This window comes from Schistocerca americana, chromosome 5 (assembly GCF_021461395.2).
Source record: "Schistocerca americana isolate TAMUIC-IGC-003095 chromosome 5, iqSchAmer2.1, whole genome shotgun sequence".
Classification (NCBI taxonomy): Eukaryota; Metazoa; Arthropoda; class Insecta; order Orthoptera; family Acrididae; genus Schistocerca; species Schistocerca americana.
The window spans coordinates 312,744,862-312,769,506 of NC_060123.1; the positions used below are offsets into that span (position 1 = coordinate 312,744,862).

Below are 24,645 nucleotides of genomic sequence, written 5' to 3' on the forward strand. Positions count from 1 at the left end.
ACAGTAACAAGTACCCAGAAAATTTACAGGTGTTCATTCAACAAAACATGGAAGACAATAGCAAAAATTATTAGCCAATCCAAGAGGAAATACCTGAAGGAACAGCTAGACTCTATAGAGGACAACTTCCGCAACTACAATGCAAGGGACTTCTACAGAACATTTGCAGGGCACATCCAAGGATACACACCACTGAACCTCTGCTTTAGAAATAGTGATGGAAAATTGGCACTGATGGATAAGGAGAACTGCAAGGTGCTGGCACAGTACTTCTCAGAACTTCTCAGTTGCCCAGAACCCACAGAGAGATTCCCAGACAAAGAACCTATAGACAGACACACAGACTCACTACCCTGACACAAGAGGAAGTCCACAGGCACATCCTCAGCCTCAAAAACAACAGGACATCTGGTGAAGATGGCATAGTGGCCAAACTATGGAAAAACCTTAGACCAAACTCAATCAGAGAACTCATTCAGAGAACTCACACAGATCATAACAGACATATGACATCAGAAAAGTTGCCAGATGACTGGTCATTCGCATTGACCCACCCTCTGCACAAAGAGGGTGACCCCACAGATGTGAACAATTACGGGGAATCTCACTAATACAAGTCTAATACAAGTCACATACAAGGTACTCTCAGCATGCCTACTCCAAAGAACATGGAACCAACTGGAACATAAGATCAGCAAATACCAGGCGGGCTTCCATCCTGGTCACTCCTGTGCAGAACAAATCTTCAATCTGAAGACTACTCTGAAAATCAAAGTCTTCAGGAAGAGTCCAGTCCTTTGCACCTTCATTGACTTCAAGAAGGCATATGATTCCATCGACCACCAGTCATTGTTCAACATTCTACATGAAAAAGGTTTGGATGGCAAGACACGGTGACTGATCAAACAGGCACTGACAAACAGAGACATCTAAGGAGAAATTGACGGGGGAAATCTGCGAACCCTTTGAGATCAAGACAGGTGTTCGCCAAGGTGATGGACTCTCACCACTCCTCTTCAACCTAGTGCTGGATAAGGTCATCAAGGACTGGGAGAAAGAGTAGCAAATACAAGGCCATTGGAAGCCAGTGCGACTTGGGCAACCCAAGGATAAGCTGGAGATTGGCTGTCTAGCCTTCGCAGACGATCTGGCACTACTCACCGATAATGAAACTACAGCAACAACACAGATAGAAGTACTCAAAGAGTGCGCAGAAAAAGTAGGGCTACAGATTTCCTTTCAGAAAACTGAGTTCTTCTGCACGAAAGTAAACATTCCAAATTTGAACACAAAGTATGGCCAGATCAACAGAGTCACACATTTTAAGTACCTATGTGAAGTGCCCTAACTGACAGGAAAGGAGAAAATTACCCAGAACACAAGGTTATTGAAAATGAAGAGAGCCTTATACAAAACACAGGGTATTTACAACAAGAAATTTCTGTCCCCTGCACCAAAATTCATCACTAGAACACTGTAATCAAACCTGAGGTGCTATACGCTAGTGAGACACTGATGTTACACACAAAGGCCAACTTTGAGAACATTCTCACATAGGAAAGAAAAATCATTAGGAATATTATTGGGCCAAAACTCACAGACGATGGATATAGGCTTCACTCCAGAGACACCACAGACTGCTCCAACATTGCAGCGGATATTAGAAAGAGGCGACTAAAATTTTATGGACACATAAACAAACTCCCACAGACCAGATTCATCAACAGAATCCTCAGGTACATCCAGAGACCAAAGACCACCACACCCTGGATGACACAAGTCAAAACTGATCTGGAAAGAGCTCAGACAGATTCAGCGGATGTCATGGACAAAGGCACCTATAGACACAAGGTGTACAAGTGGAAAGTGATGTCAGAGAAAACAGCACCTAAAACCCAAAGGCCAAAGTGGATGGAAGAAAGGAAGAGAGCCTTTAGCGAATGAATGAATGAATGAGTGCTGGAAGAACAGGAGGAACAAGTAGTCATGAATGTTTCGCATGGTCTGATAAAAGGCCTGTAATGTGTGTAATAATAATGCACACCTATGATAAAAGTCAAGTTCTGAAAAATAATACTTCTGGAGAAAAATGTATGCCTCTCCTTTAAAGCGTATAACTTGATTCTCTTTCTTTTAATCTGATTACTGAATACACATAAATTCTACACAAATATGGCATAATGGTATAAAATTCATTTCCCTTATAGAAATATTACAAGTTTTATAGTCCAAATACCAAATAAAACCTTCACGGCTGTTGAGCTTTCTTCTCCCCCCCACAAAAACATAATGTTTCAATTTTATTGTTCGTATCTTCCCTGGGGGCTCTTCAGACAACAAAAAACTGTCAAATAAAATAATTCAATGTACATATCTTGTAAAGGTAACAGTCACACTCTTTCTACACATTGAGGTGACAGAGGTCACAGCATATCTCCTAATATCATGCCGGACCTCCTTTTGCCCCGCATAGTCCAACAATTTGACATGGCATGGACTCAACAAGTTGTTTGATGCCCCTTGCAGAGATATTGAGCCAAGTTGCCAAGTTGCCTCTATAGTGTTGCTGGTGCAGGATTTTGATCATGAACTGACATCTCAATTACATCCCATAAAAGGTCGGTTTGATTCACATCAGGTGATCTGGGTCACCAAATCATTCACTCAAATTATCCAGAATGTTCTTCAAACCAATTGCAAACAATTGTAGCTTGGCGACAGGGCCCATTATGAAATGGCTGCAAATGGTCTCCAAGTAGCCAAACATAATCATTTCCACTCAATGATCAATTCATTTGGACTAGAAGAAACAGTCCAATCCACGTAAATGCAGCCCACACCATTATGGAACCACCTTGTTGAAAACCTAGGTCCATGGCTTTGTGGGGTCTGTGCTACACTTGAACCATACAGTCAGCTCTTACCAACTGCAATTGGGACTCATCTCACAAGGTCACAGTTTTCCATTCATCTAAGATCCAAATCATACAGTCATGAGCCCAGGAGAGGTGCTGCAGATGATGTCATGCTGTCAGCAAAGGCACTCGCATTGGTCATCTTTTTCCATAGCGCTTTTATGCCAAATTTAGCCACCTGCCCTGTCAGATAAGTTCATCACACATCCCACATTGATTTCTGTAGTTATTTCATGCAGTTCTGCTTGTCTGTTAGCATTGACAGCTCTTTGCAAGCACTGCTGCTCTCAGTCACTAAGTGAAGGCTGTCTGTCATTGTGATGTCAGTGGTGAGAGGTAATGCCTAAAATCTGGTATTCTCAGCACACACTTGACATTGTGGGTCTTGGAATATTTAATTTCCTAACAATTTTTAAAATGGAATGTCCCATGTGTCTAGCTCCACCTACCTTTCCATGCTCAAGGTCTGTCAATTTCCATCACAAGGCCATAAATACGTCTAAAACATTTTCACATGAATCACCTGAGTACAAACGACAGCTCCACCAATACATTGCCCTTTTATACCTTCTGTGTGCGATACTGCCACTATCCATATATATTCATATCACTATCCCATGACTTCTGTCATCTCAGTGTAGAAGAAAGATGTTGTTGGTTGCTGTATGTCAGGCTCACATTAGTAGAACATCTTAATTTAAGAAGTTCTTGCAGCTTGTAGTTCAGGGAGGGTAGAATTTTTTCCAAGTAGCCAAAAGTAAATTATTTTTTTAAATTCTGGTGGTGAAATGCCTTTACAAGTGTTGCTAATGTTTCTTGCACTTTGCAACCAGCTTGCTACTTTCTTAAATTCTGGAGTCAAAGCCAGAATACTGTAAGAATAGCCTCCAGTGAAACTGAAGTTACTTTTCAGAATTTCTATGACATCCAAGAGTTTCCATGCGCAAATGTTCACTTCTTCATATAAAACATACGTACTGTTTAAATACATACTTCGAAAGAATTCTCTCATTGCTTCACTTCAACCAACTCCACACTTTGTTTTAAGCATGCCTGTCATTTATCTTTATGTATATAGTCCTCTGTACACCTTGCCGTTTCACACACGTATACTTAAACACAGTCACGCACCATCTCATTAAATCCCACACTGCGTAAATAGTGCTCAAAATTTTGTTTGTGTGGCTATCTAAAAACTAAAACTAAACTCTGTCCAAACAGGCCTCGAAAGGCTCAATGGTACTGACTGCTGCTGAGTCATCGTCAGCCAACAGGCATCACTTCAGGCAGGTGTGGAGGGGCATTTGGTCAGCACACCAATCATCCAGCCATAGTCAGTTTTCGTGAACAGAGCCACTACTTCTCAGTCAAGTAACTCCTCAATTGTCCTCACAAGGGCTGAGTGCATCTTGTTGTCAACTGCACTCGATAGACCCCAGGCGACTACCCATCCAAGTGCTATCCAAGCCCAACAGTGCTTAACTTCAGTGATCTGAGGGGGACTTATGTGAGAATTATGGCAAGGCTATTGGCTATGTGGCTATCTACCTCTAACATTTTTTAAAAAATTCACTCAGGATTTTCAAGTACCATGTCATTAATGCAAATAATTATTCATTTGTTCACAGAATTCATCATGAAGGAGAATCTTTGGGGAAGTGGAATAAGTCAAAACACACATTTTCACAGAGAAGTAGTTGTTAGAAATCACTTCGGAGTGCTGTATTAACAGTCAACAATTATGAAACTGATATTTACAAAAGTGCAAAAATGGACAAAGTAAGATTGGCAGGATTGACTGATTCACAAGCTCCGTAGTGTCTACAAACCTTTAAACAACTGGCAGCTTTTTTAAATTCTTCTGGCTCCTGGTCTTTCATTGCCAATGACAGGCCATGAAATCTTCCCAAACATCTCAAAACACTGGCACAATGTTCAAAATCAAGACTTTCTGTTCGAGAAGCTGATTTGAACCCAGTTGGGCTTACATCCTCCATCACAATGAAATCATTTTCACCATCTGCAACAGCCTTGAAACACCTAAAACACAAAATATAATGCAAAAAATATAATAAAAGCTTGTGTTTCCCTACTTTTATTCTATGATTTTTTTGCACAATTAAGTTCCTAAAGGCACTGTACTGATCAAGTGAATTAATGTGAAAGAAGAGAAGAGAGATTTCTTTCTCTGCAAGCCCAGCTCTGTAGCTTTACTGTTGGTGATAACTCCATCTAATAACTCAAGAACATATTTCTGCATTACTTGTTTGGCTACATCATTAACAAAGTAATGCATGTGATATGAATATCTACTGTGATTCTGGCATCAAACAAACACAACTTATTATCTTGAATTTGATCACATACAACAAGTGTGACTATACAGAAAAGAATATAAATGTGTTATTGGTTTTCATTACAATATCTGGCATCAATAGCTGTATGCTCTGTTTATCAGTTTTGTAGGGGCAACTACAGGACTTTCATGCAACATCTGTACATCACCCCCAAAGAAATAAGTATGAATGTTACTGGAAATTATGTTTTGTGACAATGTATCTGAAGTATCATCTTAAGTTATTCACAATCTTACAGAATAACAAACCTTCCTTCTTAGAGACGATGCTGTGGATGACAATCAGCACTCATCTATTCTCTGACTTGCACATACAGAAGGAGATGCTCCAGAGAAATGGGATGAGTAAGGAAAAAAAGCATTTAAAAACTATTTCTGACTATTATAGTGACACTAACATCTACCAGAAATTACAGCACCCTCAAATATCAGTAACTACTTCCTCATAGTGGCAGACACAATACACTTGCTAACAATTAACAACAAACATGTGTGATATCTGCTCAAAATGCCATTAGGCTCAAAAACCTATAGCCTACAGAAATTACTGTTTCTTTGATTTTCATCCTGAAGACTAATTTGATGCAGCATATAATGAAACTGGTCAATGCTACACTCTCATTCTCTACTGAAGAACACATTACAACACAGTCCAATAAAACTTCACATACAATTATTTTTTATATTTTTATTTATAACTTAAATGATTTTAAATCAAGTGTACACTTGTATCAGTATGAGATACACATGGAAATTCCATCTGCACCTGAATTTGGTTAGAGAATATTGTACAGATTTTCTAATTTTTTTAATTATATATATTTTTTAATTTTCATTTTTTACATTTCCAATTATTATTATTATTATCAGTAGTATTGTTGTTGTTGTTGTTGTTGATTACTGAAATATTTATAAAATATCAAAAAGAATGTACAGTGTGAATGAACTATTTTTGTTAGTTAATGTTATGGTTACTATTTTCGGTGTAACATCTTTAAGGCAGGAGTTGTATTACGTCAAGCGTGTCTGTGTAGTGAGTTGTATTATGAATCTAGGGTCATTTGGATGCAACAGAGGCAAATAGTAATAAAATATGGAACATCACACAAGTAACCTGTGACATTTCATTTAATACTATACATAAAATTATACTTATTTATCCATGTATGTTATGAGACAACAAAATTTCTGATTCTGATTGAACCCAGTAATCAATTTTGCAAATCTGTGCCCAGAACAAGAATGAGCACTAAAGGAAAACCAACAGAAGATAAGAAAAATGAAATTTTTATGAAGTTCCACTTAAATTAATGATCAATCTAACATTTTTCTCTTATTTTTTCCCAGCATACTAAGAAAAGATGTCAGCAACAAAAATAATTTTTGTAAATTTTAATTTTTTTGTCAAAGTGAATTATGACGTAAATTAGAAATTTTCCATGCTAGTCTATCCTGTGCAAACCTTTTTATTTCTGCATAATTACTGCAATCTAAATACATTTCAGCCTGTGATACTTCCATCCATTATCAAACACACTATTCCTTGATGTCTTGACAGTGTATCCTGTTAACCAATCCCTTCCTTTAGTAAGTTGTGCCAAAAATTTCACTTCTCCCCAATTTCATTCATTAATTATCTAATCTATTCATCTAACCTTCAACATTCCTCTGTAGTCCAACATTTTAAAAGCTTCAGTTCTCTTCATGTCTGTACTGTTTATCATCTATGTTTCACTTCCATACAGAGCTGTATGCCAGGCACATTACCAACAGAGAACTCTCTGCAACACTTAAATTTATATTCAACATTAACAAATTTCTGTTTTCAGATAGCCACTGACAGTTATTTTTCTACCAGAAGAGAAAAACATATCTACTACAGTTAGTGCCTCATTTACTAATATAATTCCAGCAACATCATCTGATTTATTAACTACATTCCATTACCCTTGTTTCATTTTTATTAATGTTTATTTCATAACCTCTTTTCAATACATTATCCATTCTGTTAAACTGTTCTTCAAGCCCTTTGCACAGCTGACAGAATTTCAATGTCATTAGCAAACCGCATACTATTAATTTCTTCTCCCTGAACTTTAATTTCCCTTCCATATCTCCTTTAGGCTGGTTAACAACAGGCCAGTAATCTAGTCAAGTTGTAAGTTAGTAACTAAAAGTGTCTGAAGTGTTGTTTAGTAAAGTTAGTAAGTAAAACAGTTTAATCAGCCCAATGTATTATGTCGAATAATGGCCCATTAAATAGCCCCTCCCCCTCCCCCAGCTCACTTACAATTGGCACACCACTGGACATGTGTGAACACCATTTGTTTAGTAGTATGCATTATTGTCCATAATCATTCTGCTCTCTGTTTTCCGTCATCTGTTTCTTGGAAGTCAGCAAAATGGGTTGCTGTTGTGATGATACAACAGTTAAGCTAGTTTCTCTGTATGTAGAACAGGAGTGCTTGTGGGATGCACACTATACAAAAATAAAGCAGTCAAGGTAACCAGAATCAAAGAGTGGGAAAAGATGATGAAAACCCACAGCTTTCAGGAAAAGCAGATTAAAAAGAAAATAAAAAGCACCTAGTCAGTATTTATTCTTTATTTTTAGATTCTGAACATTGTACTACAATAAGCATTTGATCTACACTGTACCATTAACTGTGCAGTACTAAAATTACCACATTGCATATTCCTAACAGATTCACCTACTTCCAAGAATTGAAGAAAATTAAGGATCAAATTTATCAGGGAGAGGTGTGGACACAGTGTACGTACCAAAGATTAAATGGTTTAAGATACTGGATGAATGTCCCAGGAACTTGAACATGGAAACTATACAAAGTGAAAGCAATTTGGTAAGCCAGTATTTAAGACACATGTTTATCATTTATGCTTCAAAATAAGTATATAAGAAGTTTGAAACCCACTTCAGTAGCCACTGAAATTGTCCAAAAGCTGTCTTCTAGAAAATCACTCATGTCTGCAAATAAATCGATCCTTCCCCTACTATTTAGGCAGCATACTGTTCCCAAATAGCATGGGAGTTGTGTGATCCACAATGGGCTGAAGTTCTTGGTAACTCTTTCAGAAGTACATTGGATGCTCCTTGCAAATCTCTTTGGGAGATCCATTTTTGTACCCAATTTTTCTTTTTGTTCCTCACAGTTTCAATCTCTTCTTCCACCTCTTCCAGTGTAACCATTGCTGCAAGATGTACAGCTTTGTTAGCTATCACTCAGAAAATCATGTTGCAGTGCATGCCTCAATAACAGCCAACAATTGACTGCCAGTTAAATCAAGTGTGAATGCAGACTTGCTTATTTGCTGTTAGCTCTCAAGTAGAGCTACTAAATCACTTGCTGCTTGACTACATTACTAGCCTTGTGTGAAGCAGCCTTGGGCGCTCAGCTGTCATCATTGTACAGATAGAGCTCCACCAAGGATAGGCTACAATGCCGTCTCACTCATTTCTCAACTACTGCATGCATTTCATGTCCTTTGACTCTTGCATTTCCAGTGTGACTTGTGTATAAATCATAAATAACCTTCTGCATCCTGTATTTTATCCCAGCTACTATCAGAATTGCAAATTATGTTTTATGGCCAACAGTTACAAAAGCTTTCTATAAATCTACTACAAATTTTATAAATGTAAGCTTGCCTTTCTTCAATCTATCTTCTACAATAAGTCATAGGGTCAGTACTGCTCATATTTCTTAAATTACTCCAAGACCCAAACTGAACTTCCATGAGGTAGGCTACTACCAGTATTCCCATTCTTCTATAAATAATGTGTGTCAGTATTTTGCAACCATGACTTGTCAAACCGATAGTTTGGTAATATTCACACCTGCCTTTTTTTGAATTGGTACTTTACCTGCCTCATACATCTTCTGTGCCAGGTGGAATATTATTGTCATGGTATGTTCTCGTAAGATACTCAATAACTCCCGACAGAATGTCTGGTATCCAGCTCAGTGGAAGTTGAATGCTCACAGGAGGTACTGGACCTAAATGGTTGTTAGAGGGCACAGTCCTGCTGTAGCACTGCACTCACATAGTGAATGTGCCACTCATCTCACCATGTGAATATGCCAGCCAACAGTGTTCCTTGTGATTGACATAAATATGGGTGCCCATTGAACCATCAGTCAGCTCTGTACTCATGTGTGATATTGTCAGTTGCTGTCATCACTGTATTACACACTATTGGATATCAACCCCATTTGGCACTTTGCCTTTCTCTCTGGTTACAATTCAGATTGTATTGTTCTTTGGTCTTGGCCTGTTCACATCATTGTGGCAAAAGTTTCTGCTTGGCACTTCATTGGTTACATAGGTGTTTTGCTTTCGTCCTTGTCTGTGTCCTGTCCACCATCAGACAGCCATGTTTAGCTTGGTTATCTCTTGGTGTTGTATTTCTCTTCCACTGGTGGGCTTTCCACCTTGTGGCTTTAGCTGTTTCTCTCCTGAGTTCTGATGCATGCACTGATATCAAGTTACTCACGAATATAGCAGAGTGTTGTCTACTCCAAGTGTGTTGTTTCAACTTAGGTCTTTAGTGCACTCTCAAATTCTTTTTGCGGTATCATATGTCCCATCTCATTGTGATTAACTTCCTCTTCCCTTTCTATAATGTTGTCTTCAGGTTTGTTTCCCTTGTATAGCTATTCTTTATATTCCATCTTTTAGCTTTCTCTTATATTTTCTTGACAGATTTATAGACATGTATGCTTCTACAGCCTTGCATTTCTTTTCTAGCCATTACTACTTTGCCTTCTTGGACTTCCTATCAATCTCATTTTTTTATGTCTGCATCCCCCTTTGACTGCTGCAGTTTTGTATTTTCTCCTCTTGTCAACTAAATTCATTGTCTCATATGTTATATAAAGATTTCTACCGGGCATTGTCTGTTTGCCTATTTGGTACTCAATAACCAGTCAAAATCTTCAGACAGTTTCACATCTGCCATCTCATATTCATCTACTTCCTCATCTCTTGGCATAATACTGTCTTGATGTTCATTGCCTGTATAGTCCTTTCTTTGTTCAGTACTAGCTGTCCATCTGAGTTTTAATGGCAGAAGATTGGGGTGGCAATCATTAAAACAAAGACATTCTTCATTGGGCGAGATCTTTTCATGACATTTCAATTGCCAGCTTCCTCCTCTAAAATTTTATTTTGATTGGCACCTACATAGGGAGAAATGGACATCACAATAAATAAGAGAAATCAGAGCTTGCATGGAAAGATTTAGCTCTTCATTTTTACAACGTGCTATTCAAGAGTGGAACAAATGCGAAAGAGTCTGAAAGTTGTCCTATGAATGCTCTGCCAACCACTTCAATGTTAATTTCAGAGTAGTCATGTAGATGAAGTGTTCCCAATATTCATAAGGCTGTTTCTCTTTCCCCAAAAGTTTCTACAGACAGCTCTACATCTCTCCTTGAGCCATATCCACTTTCCCATTTTGCACTTCCTGTCAATCTAGTTTTTTAGGAGTATATTTTCTCTTTTGCTTGCTCCACTTCCTGAATTTTTATATTTTCCTCTTTTCTTCAGTTCAATTGAATTCCACATCTACATTTATACTCTGAAAACCACAGCAAAGTGCACGGCAAACTGTACTTCCCATTGTACCACATATGATCACCTCTTTCCATTCCATTTATGTATGGAGCATGGGAAAAATGACTGTTAAAATGAAGTGTGTGTTGTAATTAATCTAATTTTGTTTCCATGATCCCTACTGGAGCAATATGTTGGGGGTTGTAACATATTCCTACAGCCATCATTTACAGCTGGGTCTTGAAGCTTTGTATGTAGGCTTTTTCGGGATAGTTTGTGACTATTTTCAAGTGTCTGCTAATTCAATTCTTTCAACATCTCTACGACACTCTGCCACTTTGTAACACCTTCAACAATTTGCGCCATTGTTCCTCATATACATTCAATATCCCCTGCTAGTCCTATTTGGAATGGGTCCCACACACTTGAGCAGTATTCCAGGATGGATCATACAAGTGATTTGTAAGCACTCTCCTTTAGAGACTGATTGAATTTCCATAGAATTCTACCAATAAATCAAAGTCTGCCACCTGCTTTACCTAGGGCCGAGTCTATGTGAGCGTTCAATTTCAAAGCTCTACGATGTCTTATATCTAGTTATTTGTAGGAGTTGGCCAATTTCAGGTGTGAGTCATTGATACTGTAGTCATAGGATACTATTTTTGTTGTTGTTGTCTTCAGTCTGAGGACTGGCTTGACCCAGCTCTTCATGGTACTCTATTTTGTGTATGCCTCTTCATCTCTGAATAACTACTACAACCTATATCCTTCTGAATCTGTTTACTGTATTTATCTCCTGGTCTCCCTTTATGATTTTTACTTTCCAACATTTCCCCCCAAATACTAAATTGGAGATCCTTCTCAGAATGTGCCCTATCAACCGATCCCCTCTTTTAGTCAAGTTGTGCCACAGATTTCTTGTCTCCTGAGTTCCATTCAGTACTCCCTCATTATGCGATCTACCCATCTGTCTTAGACACTATATTGTAGCACCAAATTTCAAAATCCTCTGTTCTCTTCTTTGTGGACTGTTTATCATCCATGTTTCATTTCCACTCCTCTCTACACCCAATACAAATACCTTCAGAAAAGACTTCCTAACACTTGACTCCATAATCAATGTAAACAAATTTTTCTTCTTCAGAAATGCTTTTCTTGCTGCTGCCAGTCTATATTTTATATCCTCTCTACTTTGACCATCATCAGTTATTTTGCTGCCTAAATAACAAAACTCATCTACTACTTTTAGAGTCTCATTTCATAATCTAGTTCACTCATCATCACCTGATTTAATTTGATTACATTCCATTATCCATGTTTTGCTTTAGTGTACGTTCATATTATACCCTCCTTTCAAGACGCTGCCCATCCTTTGCAGCTGTTGTTCCAACTCCTTTGTTGTCTCTGGCAGAATTTCAAAGTCATTGGCAAACCTCAAAGTTTTTATTTCTTCTCCCTCAGCTTTAATTCCTACTCCAAATTTTTCTTTGGTTTCTTAACTGCTTGCTCAATGTATCAATTGAAAAACAATGGGGATAGGCTACAACCCTGTCTCACTCCCTTATCAACTACTGCTTTCATTTTGTGCCCCTCAACTCCACCTCTGAAATAGTTGAATGTACTACAGTGGTGAGTGTGGGTGTAGTGTCTATCTTGCTTATGATGATGTGTTCACTGTGCTGTTCATATTGACACCCACATTCCTGTTTTCTTATACATTATCTAACTTACTTCTGCATTACTCCTACTTTATTTCTTATTTATAATCCTGTATTTACCTGACCAAAATTCCTGTTCCTCCTGCCACAGAACTTCACTAATGCTCATTATATCTAAATTCAACCTATCCATTTCCCTTCTAAAATTTTCTAACCTACGTAACCAGTTATGTGATCTAACATTCCATACTCTCACCTGTAGAGTGCCAATTTTGTTTCTCCTGATGACAACATCTGCCTGAGTAGTTCCTGCCTGCAGATCTGAATGCAGGACTATTTTACCTCCAAAATGTTTTACCCAAGAAGATACCCTCTTCATTTAACCATAAAGTAGAGCTGCATTCCCATGAGGAAAAATTATGGCTTTAGTTTCCTCCCATTTTCAGCTGTTCACAGTAAGGATACTATGTTTTTTTCATTCTGTGAAGTGCATAGTTTTATGTTTTTGGACATTTAAAGCATGGAGGCAATCATGCATGACTCTGAATCATGTTAAAGTCTGATGGAATATTTGTACAGCTGTTTTCAGACAGTACTTTATTATAGATACATTTAACATCTGCAAAAAAGCCTGAGGTTACTATTAGTATTGTGTGTGAGATCACTACTGCACAACATGAACACCAAGGGTCCCAACACACTTCCCTGGGGCACATCCAAAGTTACTTCTACATCTGTCAATAACTAACCACCCAAAATAACATTCTGCATCCTCTCTAGCAAAAAATACTCAATCCAGTCACAAATTCCACTTTATTTCCCACAAAACAGCACTTTTGATAAGAAGCATAGATGTGGCACTGTCACTAACTGTCTGGATTCATGGTTGCCAGGATGTCATGTGAGAAAAGGACAAGTTGGGTTTCACATGATCAGTGTTTTTTTGGAATCCATGCTGGTTGGAATGGAGGCCATTCTGTTCAAGACACCTCATTATGTTTGAGCTCAGAATGTGTTCTAAGAGTTGGAAAAAATGTACATAAATGATTTTGGATGGTAATTCTGTGGACCACTTCCACTACCCATTTTGTAGAAGGATGTGGCCTGTGCTTTTTTCCAACTACTAAGCATAATTTTTTGTTCAAGGGATCTATGGTAAACTACAGTTAAAAGAGAAGCTAACTTGGCCAAAAATTTTATATAATGTCTGATAGAGCTTCGCTGAATTTTAGTGATTTCAGCACATTCTCAACACTCATCTTTGCAGTGGTGTGAGAACTAAAGTGGTGTAATACTCCTGGATTTTCATTTTGTAAAGGAACATTTGGAAGCTGAGTTCAGCATTTCTACTTTTGCTTTGCTACCCTCAGTTTCAGTTCCTGCCTCATCCATGAGTGTCTGGACACTAACTTTGGTATCACTAACAGCTTCTACACTTGACCAAAATTTATTTGGATTTTGAGAAATATCCTTTAATAATATGCTGCTAAGTAGCATTTGAAGACTTCACACATTACCCTCTTGAAAGTCAACTCCTTAAGTATTTCCTTATCTATAGCCTTTTGCTTTGTTTTGCACCAATTGTGCAGTAGTCTTTGTTTATAGGCTGTGCCAGCATCATGTCTCCCCTGTATCCTTTCTTCCATGAGTGCTAGTTGCAAAATGTATGCAGGAGAACTGTGATGTCTGGAAGGCAGGAAATGTGATAATGTGAAGGCAAGTTGTTAGCCATGCTTGGATAGCTCAGTCAGTAAAGCACTTGCTAGTGAAAAACAAAGGTATCAGGTGGGAGTCCCACTCCAGCACACAGTTTTAAGCTGCCAGGAAATTTCAAATCCATGCACATTCTGCTGCAGAGTAAATAGTCATTCTGAAATAGTCAAATGCTAAAAATTCCACTGTTGATATTTGTATAGGACTTTCTGATGATATATTATGGAGAGCAGCTGGAGAGTAGTATGCAGGAATAAGTTCACGAAAATTATTAGAGTGTACACATCTTGTGTTAATTGTTCGCAAAAATTATTAGAGTGTACACATCTTGTGTTAACTCAGTCAAATGGAAATGTTTAATGGAATAAAAGCTAAAGCAGTTTTATTTTTTATGCCTTATAATTTTTCACGAAACTTGTTCTCAGTCATCCATTGATATAATAGTTCCATTTTCCCATGTTCCAAATCTTTCCAGTGCACAATTATGTAATGTCAGTAATACACAAATAATGCACAATACATACCTTGGAACTTCAAGAAATGGTTTCTCTGGATTCTTCCTCTTCTGAAATTCCAGCAGCTTTGCCATAACCTATATTCAAAACGAAGATCATGTAAAATTAGTAAGATCAGTTACATCATACCAACTCCATTTTCTAACAAAATGAGTGTTTGGTGTTGGCTGAAGGTCCTTGAAAGACATGCATAAACAAAATGCAGCAGAGAGCTGTGGAAAAAATAAGTAGTAAAGTGTTTGGAGTGAAACTGTAGCAGAGAGTTATGGGTTCACTTTGAATTACTTTGTTTGGCACTGAGAGGTTATAGTTACTCCCAAAAAGTATCCACAATTGGAAATATCAGCAATTATCTACCCGTGGGCTAGTCATGGCAATCAGTGTTCAAACAAATGATTGTCACAAGAATCACAGGACAAAATAGGTACATACCTCAAACTGCTCTTTTTGTTGCTGCTAATAACTTTTGGATACATCTCATACAATAATTTTAAAACAATGGAAAACAATGGATATCTAGTTGCCATTTCTGTGTAGCATTTAGCTTTTAAAATGTATTATTTCTTTATTCTGTGGTACAAAATATTAATTACTATCATTAGTATTGTGTAACAACATTACAGAGGTCAAGTTTACATGTTTTAGATGACTTGCAAGAGTCAGTTTTCATCCAGAGCTCTTTGACTGGACTGCAGAAGTACATTGTTTTGAAAGATTTATGACCTGCAGACATACAATGATCAAAAAGAATGCTTAAAAGATCATATTCATGCTGCTTTAATCAGGAGATGACATTGGAAATATGAAGCAGTGGCAGACAGCCAAAAACAGAGAATATTGAGGTATATGGTACCAACATCTGCTACTTGTGAAGTACAGATATGTCTTAAGACATTTTGTCAAACACTCAGTGTCACTAAGAGAAGAGTACAAAACTTTCAGCAAAAAATCATGTTGGGAGCATGGATGTGTGTGACAAATGACATGGCAGTCAATCAAAAAGAGCTGCACAATGGAAGGAAACAAATTAAGGAGTATATCTCTTCCAGCCTCTCTCGAGAAAGTCATTATTTGAGACACAACAATCCCAATAAAATTTACCTTTAACCAGTTTTAAACAGCACAAAATTGTGTCAGTGATTCAAAGAAAAGACCTGTTTCTCGTCGGTGGTTTCATGAAATATTCAACGAGGAATTCAATCTTTCTTTTGCCTAGCCAAAGTCAGATACATGCTCTGTTTGTAACTCCAAACGCACTAATTTAAGAGTCAGTAAGAACTCTGTGCTTAGAAACGTCATTAAGAAATTCTATCCTAATATAGGCATCAGCATACTCTCATTGACTTACAGAAACTGATGTATATACCCACTCTAACACATTCACAAATGTACTATAGCACACAACGAGGATGTATGAACTTGGGTACTCATTTAGAAGATGATAACAGGGTCTACATAAAACTGTGAAATGAATCTGAAGGAGATCTTGGTTCTAATGAAGTAGCTGACATTGTATTTGACTTTATCATGAAAGGCCTAAATACTAACAAAATAAGCTTGTGTTATGGTGCAACAACTGCAGTGATCAAAATAAAAACCAATTTCTTTTGGGAATGTTTCTAACTGTAGTTCCAAAAGGAAGATTAGATGAAATTGTAATGAAATTTCTTATTTCTGGTCATACCTGCCCGTCAAGAGACAGAAATTTTAGTTAGACTGAGAAGGTTGAAAGGTGTTCCAATCCTTTGACAAGAAGACAAATAGTGGAAATTATAGGCAGTGCACAGATCAAAGATCTAAGAAATGAGTTTTTCGATTGGTGAAGTATTTCTAAAGCCTTCAACACCAAAAAATCTATATGTAAGTGAATTGATGATGATAATGGTATCAGAACAGATGTCTGGTGCAGTAGACATGAAAATAGTGTACTCTGAAGTGAATGCATGCACACTGATCAACATTTTACAGACAGACAAACCCATGAATGACTTTAAAAATCTTAGTGTTGAATTTGAGGAAACGCCAATTCCACTGTCACAGGAGAAGAATGACATCAAAGCCATGCTTCCTTGCGTAAAATGAGACGCTTTCTTCGAAGAAGTACTGACTAACCATTGACCTACGTGTTAAAAAACTTATTCAGTTTTGAACAAGTACTTTGAATTGGTGCTTTGCTTATATTCAGTGCTTATACCTTTACAGTGTTATTATGAACAAATCTGTTTAATTGACTTTAAGATAGTGTGTTTCCTTTCAACAATCAAGTTTGATTATGGTTTAATGTGTTACATTCTACTCACTAATCTCAGTCTCAAGTGCAACTTCATTTGGACTTATAACATTCTGACTTGCACAATAATAGGTACTTATGACATTTTGGTAAAAATAGAAGTTACTATTGCTTTAATTTTTGGTGTTACATCAGATAAAAATTGTTTCAAGCTATTTATCTCACAATGATGTTCCTTGTCTTCCAGTTTTTGGAAAATTTTTTCTTTCTCCTGTAAATTTTACTTCATGGTACTTTCAATGTTATGGTTCGGCACACTTCAAGCAAACATCAAGAGCTGTGGACTACTTTACATCTGTATTGTACATTTTTAAAAAGAAAAAAGTTGTTGTTATTTTAGAAGACACCTAAATGGTGTCCCAGAAATGTTGTGACAAACTTTAGGTTATTGTAGAAGGTGTCCTGAGGAACAAATTGAGGATAGGAAATCATGTCTGAAAATGTCATCCAATGACACTGCACAGTACTTACGTTATAGATGTCAGAGCCTGTCCTAGACTACCCCTTTGGCAGAAAAGGAGACTTTGTAATCTGACAGATCATAGATGGGACATCTCGCAATGTCGATTGTTATTCAGTGATTTGCGACTGAGTGCCTCAATTGCAGTGGAGAAGATAGTGCTAGATGCCGTGTAGAAAGGCCTTGTCTCCTATGAATGTGGTGCTCTGTTGTCTTGGTGGGTGATGGTTTCGGGCTTCGGTTTCCATCCTCAGTTTATTTTTCCCCTGGAACCCTCTGAAGTCTCCAGTGTTTTTTGGTGCGTGGGAAAAAAATTAACTGCAGATGAGAAAGTGTCCTAAACTGTCATCCACTAAGACAACAGAACATTGCATTCATAGGGGTCAAGGCCTGTCTATGCAGGAGCTAGGTTACCTTCTCCACTGGTGATCACGCCAATCAGTTACGATCAGCGAGTAGCAAACAGCAATGCGAGATGTTCCGCTTATGCCCAATCAGCATGCAAAATCATATTTACTGTCAAAGGTGTGGGTCAGAGGCCGGAACCAGTGCCTGTAAGTTCAGTGCTCTGTAGCACCACTGGATGAAATTTCTGGACACAGGTTCCTATCCCCAATCTTTTCCACAAGAAACCCTCTCCAACTCCTCAAAGTTGTTGTAATATTTCTGAGACACCCTGCATAAAATATAAAACAATAAAATATTACTAATATATTCCAGCCCTACACTGTGAATTGCTACTTGCAAATCATTGAAAGTGTTGTAACTTTTTATGCTTTTTTGTCTCCTCTTTGGCATCATATCATGTTTTCTAGTAATTTGACAATTTTTTGTGTAGCTCTGACTAAAGAGACATTGTCACAAAGTTTGAGCTTGTTGATTATCATTATAATACTCTCATGCCCATAACTTAAAGGATCTTCAACATCCACAAAACTCTATCATAGCAACACTGTAGTGCCTAATCTTTGATATGACAATACAAAGGCTTATGTCATATAGCACACCAATAATAGGGTACTTCATGTGCTAGCAGTTTCCTATGTGGACAGGCATCTTGGTTATAATAGTTCTGACCAGGTCTAGCTCATGTTGGGTACACAGTATTCAACTTGTAGGGGAGATGGTTCTCACAGTGAACACACCCTAAAAGAGATCTCTCAAGTTTTCTCGGCATGATTGTTAATAGTGTGCTTTCAGGTGTTCAGCTGTGCTGATGATTCCATTCTTCTGCACAATATTTTGACAACTAACCAGGGTACATTTTGACCAGAGTACATTTGTACGCATGGTACCTAAACTGCAGCCCAAGGGTCCACACTACAAAAATTTGAAAGAGTCTTTGTTTCAGTAGGTGTAGTGTGGGCCCTTGCAAAAGACACAGACCTAATTACACTCCTGGAAATTGAAATAAGAACACCGTGAATTCATTGTCCCAGGAAGGGGAAACTTTATTGACACATTCCTGGGGTCAGATACATCACATGATCACACTGACAGAACCACAGTCACATAGACACAGGCAACAGAGCATGCACAATGTCGGCACTAGTACAGTGCATATCCACATTTCGCAGCAATGCAGGCTGCTATTCTCCCATGGAGACGATCGTAGAGATTCTGGATGTAGTCCTGTGGAACGGCTTGCCATGCCATTTCCACCTGGCGCCTCAGTTGGACCAGCGTTCGTGCTGGACGTGCAGACCGCGTGAGACGACGCTTCATCCAGTCCCAAACATGCTCAATGGGGGACAGATCCGGAGATCTTGCTGGCCAGGGTAGTTGACTTACACCTTCTAGAGCACGTTGGGTAGCACGGGATACATGCGGACGTGCATTGTCCTGTTGGAACAGCAAGTTCCCTTGCCGGTCTAGGAATGGTAGTACGATGGGTTCGATGACGGTTTGGATGTACCGTGCACTATTCAGTGTCCCCTCGACGATCACCAGTGGTGTACGGCCAGTGTAGGAGATCGCTCCCCACACCATGATGCCGGGTGTTGGCCCTGTGTGCCTCGGTTGTATGCAGTCCTGATTGTGGCGCTCACCTGCACGGCGCCAAACACGCATACGACCATCATTGGCACCAAGGCAGAAGCGACTCTCATCGCTGAAGACGACACGTCTCCATTCGTCCCTCCATTCACGCCTGTCGCGACACCACTGGAGGCGGGCTGCACGATGTTGGGGCGTGAGCGGAAGACGGCCTAACGGTGTGCGGGACCGTAGCCCAGCTTCATGGAGACGGTTGCGAATGGTCCTCGCCGATACCCCAGGAGCGACAGTGTCTCTAATTTGCTGGGAAGTGGCGGTGCGGTCCCCTACGGCACTGCGTAGGATCCTACGGTCTTGGCGTGCATCCGTGCGTCGCTGCGGTCCGGTCCCAGGTCGACGGGCACGTGCACCTTCCGCCGACCACTGGCGACAACATCGATGTACTGTGGAGACCTCACGCCCCACGTGTTGAGCAATTCGGCGGTACGTCCACCCGGCCTCCCGCATGCCCACTATACGCCCTCGCTCAAAGTCCGTCAACTGCACATACGGTTCACGTCCACGCTGTCGCGGCATGCTACCAGTGTTAAAGACTGCGATGGAGCTCCGTATGCCACGGCAAACTGGCTGACACTGACGGCGGCGGTGCACAAATGCTGCGCAGCTAGCGCCATTCGACGACCAATGCCACGGTTCCTGGTGTGTCCGCTGTGCCGTGCATGTGATCATTGCTTGTACAGCCCTCTCGCAGTGTCCGGAGCAAGTATGGTGGGTCTGACACACCGGTGTCAATGTGTTCTTTTTTCCATTTCCAGGAGTGTATTTTGTATGGGCTTATTCAGCTGATTTTTTCAGTGGACAACTGATATGAATTAAATTAGCATTCACTTCCCAAACCCCAAACTCCCTCATCTCAAATTACCAGTGCTCAGCAGTCAGATGCATAATACTTCAATGGGGAAAACTGGCAAGACTTTTAAAAGAAATGTTATACATTTTTGGCAGTGTGAAGTGGGTTTGATTTCTTGGAAAGTCGATTTAATCCATTCCTCATTTCATCCACACCAGAATCTGTGAACAGATCTGGATTCTTGAGCTAACTGAAGCTGAGCAATGCAACTTTCATGTAATTTTATTTGTTAACAAGATATTGTGGCAAAGGATTGTATTTTAATTTCATATAAGAAAATTTTGCCTTGTTGTTACTTTCTGTTTGATATCCTGCATTTGTAACGAACATGTTTACTTCTAGTTCTAATATATTACACAGGCTGATAAAGAGTGAAGCACCCAGAAGTCAATGTTGGATGTAAATGTAACATTGTGCATGTACAGACCACCAATGGGTATATAATTCTCTGCAACAGGAAGAATGGTTACCACATTGCATTTGTGTTGTTCATGTTTAGCGTTGTTACCAGCCTGGTCGTGTATGTAAGGTACATGAGCAGTGTCAGATGTTGAGCGATCACTGTGAAGGACACATTAGAGACAGTGTTATCAGCTTGTGACAGAGTTGGAAATAGGCATCATTCCAATTCTGCCAGCAGTTGGCCAGCTGATCAGATTGTACAATATCCAGATCTGTTGACCTTTGGATGTGACAGCATCCTGATGTTGGACTGCATAGGAATGTGAAAGCAAGGATACTTGTCGTCAAGTTTCCAGTTGACCACATCTGACCACCACAAAGGAGGACTGTCCTATTGTGCATGAAGCACATTGCAATCCCTTCACAGCTGTGTCTGGTATCCGAGAACAAGTAGTTGACTCCCTGCAACATTCTGTGTCATCCTGCACCATTGGTCACAGACTAGCAGCAGATGGACTAGGAATGCATAGGCATTAACACCACAAGACAAATGTCTGCATCGTTGCTGTGGCTGGAATGGAGACATGGTGCATGGCCTGTTGATAAATGGCATCAAATTGTGTTCAGCAGTGATGAATTGTAGTTCTTCACTATCCTGGACTACCATTGTCAGCGAGTATAACAGTGACCTATGGAGAGCTCTCATTCTTCCATTGTTTGGGGAGGCACAACAGTATTACTCGTTATGTTGTGGTGTGGAAAGCCATCGAGTATGACTTCAGATCATGGCTGGTCGTGACGAAGGGAACTATGATGGTGCAATAGTATGTTATGGACACCCTGTGCCTGCATGTGTTACCTCTCAAGTGCCTGTATTATGTTACCATTTTTCAACAGCACAATGCTCGTTCACACAACACATGATTATATGAACTAAGTGTTGTTGAGATGCTCCCATGACCAGCAAGATCTCGAGATCTGTCCCAAACAGAACACGTGTGGTAACAGCTCGGATGTCAATTCTGACTCAGTGTCAGTTTCAAGGATTTCAAGGACCACATCAACCCCTATGGCTTGGCATCAGGAGAGGATACAATGGCTTCATGACACCCTTCCCAACCAAATCAGTGCATCCACCAGGCCAAATGGGGTGCAATGTCATACTGATAAGTGAACTGAAACTGCCACGTTCTTTGTAAATGCAACTCAATTTCATAGTCACTGAAATAATATCACATAACCTCTCAGCGCATAAAGTTTCATTTCATTTCCTCCTCACCTTCTGGGTGCCTCACTTCTTTCATCAGGCAGTGCACCACATTTTCAAAACTGAAATACTGACTTTTGCATTCTCATAAATCTCAACTTATTGCACTTTAAAAATATATATGGCTATTCATAGCAATGTCAATAAATTTTATAGAATACCTTAAAAAGTTCCATTCTTTTAATATCATAAATTCATTAAATCATAAACTCTATAAATAAGTTTGATAAAAGTAAATAATAAATCTTAAATACTGTATAATATGATTTTAATCTGAAAATGCTTTAAAATTCAGTTTAGCCATTAGATACACATAAAACAGAACCGAAAATTTACATTCCTAGCTTTCGGAAGAAATGTTCCTCCATCGGGGAGGAGAGAGGGGAAAGAAAAGAAAGAAGGGAAAGGAGATTCAATTACTCAGGTTATGAAGCAACAGGGAAAGGAAAATAGGGAGGGTAGCAAGGATGGAGGCATGGTTGTCAGAGGGAAGCCAAAGATATTCTACTGTAAGTACTGTGCCAGCTTCAAACCGAAGAGGATGCATACAGAAGTAAAGAGGTATATAGTATAAAGATAAACACAACTATGTAGGATGAAAAGATGCATGAATGGCTAAAGAGGAAAGGGAAAGAGTAGAAGACTGAAGAGTAAATGGGAGTGAGGTTGTTTAATGTAGGTTCAGTCCAGGGGGATGGCGGGATGAAAGGATGTGTTGGAGTGCAAGTTCCCATCTCCGCAGTATCGAGGGACTGGTGTCGGGTGGGAGAAGCCAAATGGCACATACGGTGTAGCAGGTTCCTAGGTCCCTAGAATTATGCTGGAGGGCATGCTCCGCTACTGGGTATTGGGCATCTCCTAGGCGGACAGTTCGTCTGTGTCCGTTCATGCGCTCAGCCAGTTTAGTTATTGTCATGCTGATGTAAAAGGCTGTGCAGTGAAGGCATGTCAGTTGATAAATGACATGTGTAGTTTCACAGGTGGCCCTGCCTTGAATTGTGTATGTTTTACCAGTAGCGGGGCTGGAGTAGGTGGTTGTGGTGGGTGCATGGGGCAGGTTTTGCAGCGGGGTCGGTTACAGGGGTAGGAACCGCTGGGTAGAGAAGGTAGTCTGGGAATATTGTAGGGTTTAACAAGGATGTTACGGAGGTTAGGGGGGCAACGAAAGGCAACTCTGGGTGGTGTGGGGAGAATTTTGTCAAGGGATGATCTTATTTCAGGGGTTGACTTGAGAAAGTCATATCCCTGGCAGAGTAATTTGTTGATGTTTTCGAGGCCAGGATAATATTGGGTGACAAGGGGGATGCTTCTGTGTGGTCTGGGGGTAGGAACACTGTTGTTGGACGGGGAGGAATGTATTGCTCGGGAAATCTGTTTGTGGACAAGGTCTGCAGGATAGTTGCGGGAGAGGAAAGCACTGGTAAGGTTATTGGCGTAATTGTTGAGGGATTCGTCACTGGAGCAGATACGTTTGCCACGAATACCTAGGCTGTAGGGAAGGGAGCGTTTGATGTGGAAAGGATGGCAGCTATCAAAGTGAAGGTACTGTTGTTTGTTTGTGGGTTTGATATGGACAGAGGTGTGGATGTGAGCTTCAACAAGATGAAGGTCAACATCCAGGAAGGTGGCTTGGGTTTTGGAGAAGGACCAGGTGAAATTCAGATTCGAAAAGGAGTTGAGGTTATGGAGTAAATTAAGGAGTGTTTCTTCACCATGAGTCCAGACCACAAAGATGTCTATAAACCTATACCAGGCCAGGGGAGGCAGCTGTTGGGTTTTCAGGAAAGCCTCCTCCATGTGGCCCATGAAGAGGCTGGCATAGGACGGAGCCATCCTGGTTCCCATGGGCGTTCCCCTGATTTGTTTGTAGGTCTGGCCTTCAAAAGTGAAGTAATTATGGGTGAGGATGAAGTTGGTAAGTGTGATAAGGAACGAGGTTTTTGGAAGATCTTAGGGTGGGCGTTGGGAGAGGTAGTGCTCAAGGGCAGAGAGACCATGGGTATGTGGGACGTTTGTGTAAAGGGATGTAGCATCTATGGTGACAAGAAAGGTTTCAGGTGGGAGAGGGGTGGGAATGGATTTGAGGCGTTCTAGGAAGTGGTTTGTGTCTTTGATGTAGGATGGGAGTCTGCGGGTGATAGGTTGGAGGTGCTGGTCTACCAGAGCTGAGATACGTTCGGTTGGGGCTTTGAAGCCTGCTACAATGGGACGACCAGGATGGTTCTCTTTGTGGATTTTGGGTAATAGGTAGAAGGTAGGGGTATGTGGCTCAGGTGGAGTGAGTAAGTCTATGGAAGCCGTTGTGAGGCCTTGTGAGGGACCTTGGATTTTTAGGATTTTTTGCAGCTCAGTCTGGATGGAGGGAATGGGATCCTGGGTAACAGCTTTGTAGGTTGAGGTGTCGGAGAGTTGATGCAGTCCTTCTGCCACATACTCCACACGGTCAAGTACAACAGTTGTGGAGCCTATGACAATAGAGCGGTCTATTTTCAGCTCCTTAATGGCACGGGATTCAGCTGGGGTTATGTTGGGGGTTGTCGGGATGTTCTTCAAGAAGGACTGGGAGGCAACACTGGATGTGAGGAATTCC

The 24,645-nt window shown here is 39.9% G+C and overlaps 1 protein-coding gene across 2 annotated transcripts in view; it reads right to left on the minus strand.

Moving 5' to 3' along the window:
* LOC124616013 overlaps nucleotides 1–24,645 on the minus strand; it is a 114,323-nt gene that overhangs the window by 25,407 nt on the left and 64,271 nt on the right. For both annotated transcript variants that reach the window (XM_047144229.1, XM_047144230.1), the window contains exons 3-4: nucleotides 14,741–14,808; nucleotides 4,745–4,955 (exon numbers count right to left, since the gene is read on the minus strand). In XM_047144229.1, the coding sequence (XP_047000185.1) occupies nucleotides 4,745–4,955; nucleotides 14,741–14,808 (279 nt within the window). The remainder of the gene's footprint in view (nucleotides 1–4,744; nucleotides 4,956–14,740; nucleotides 14,809–24,645) is intronic.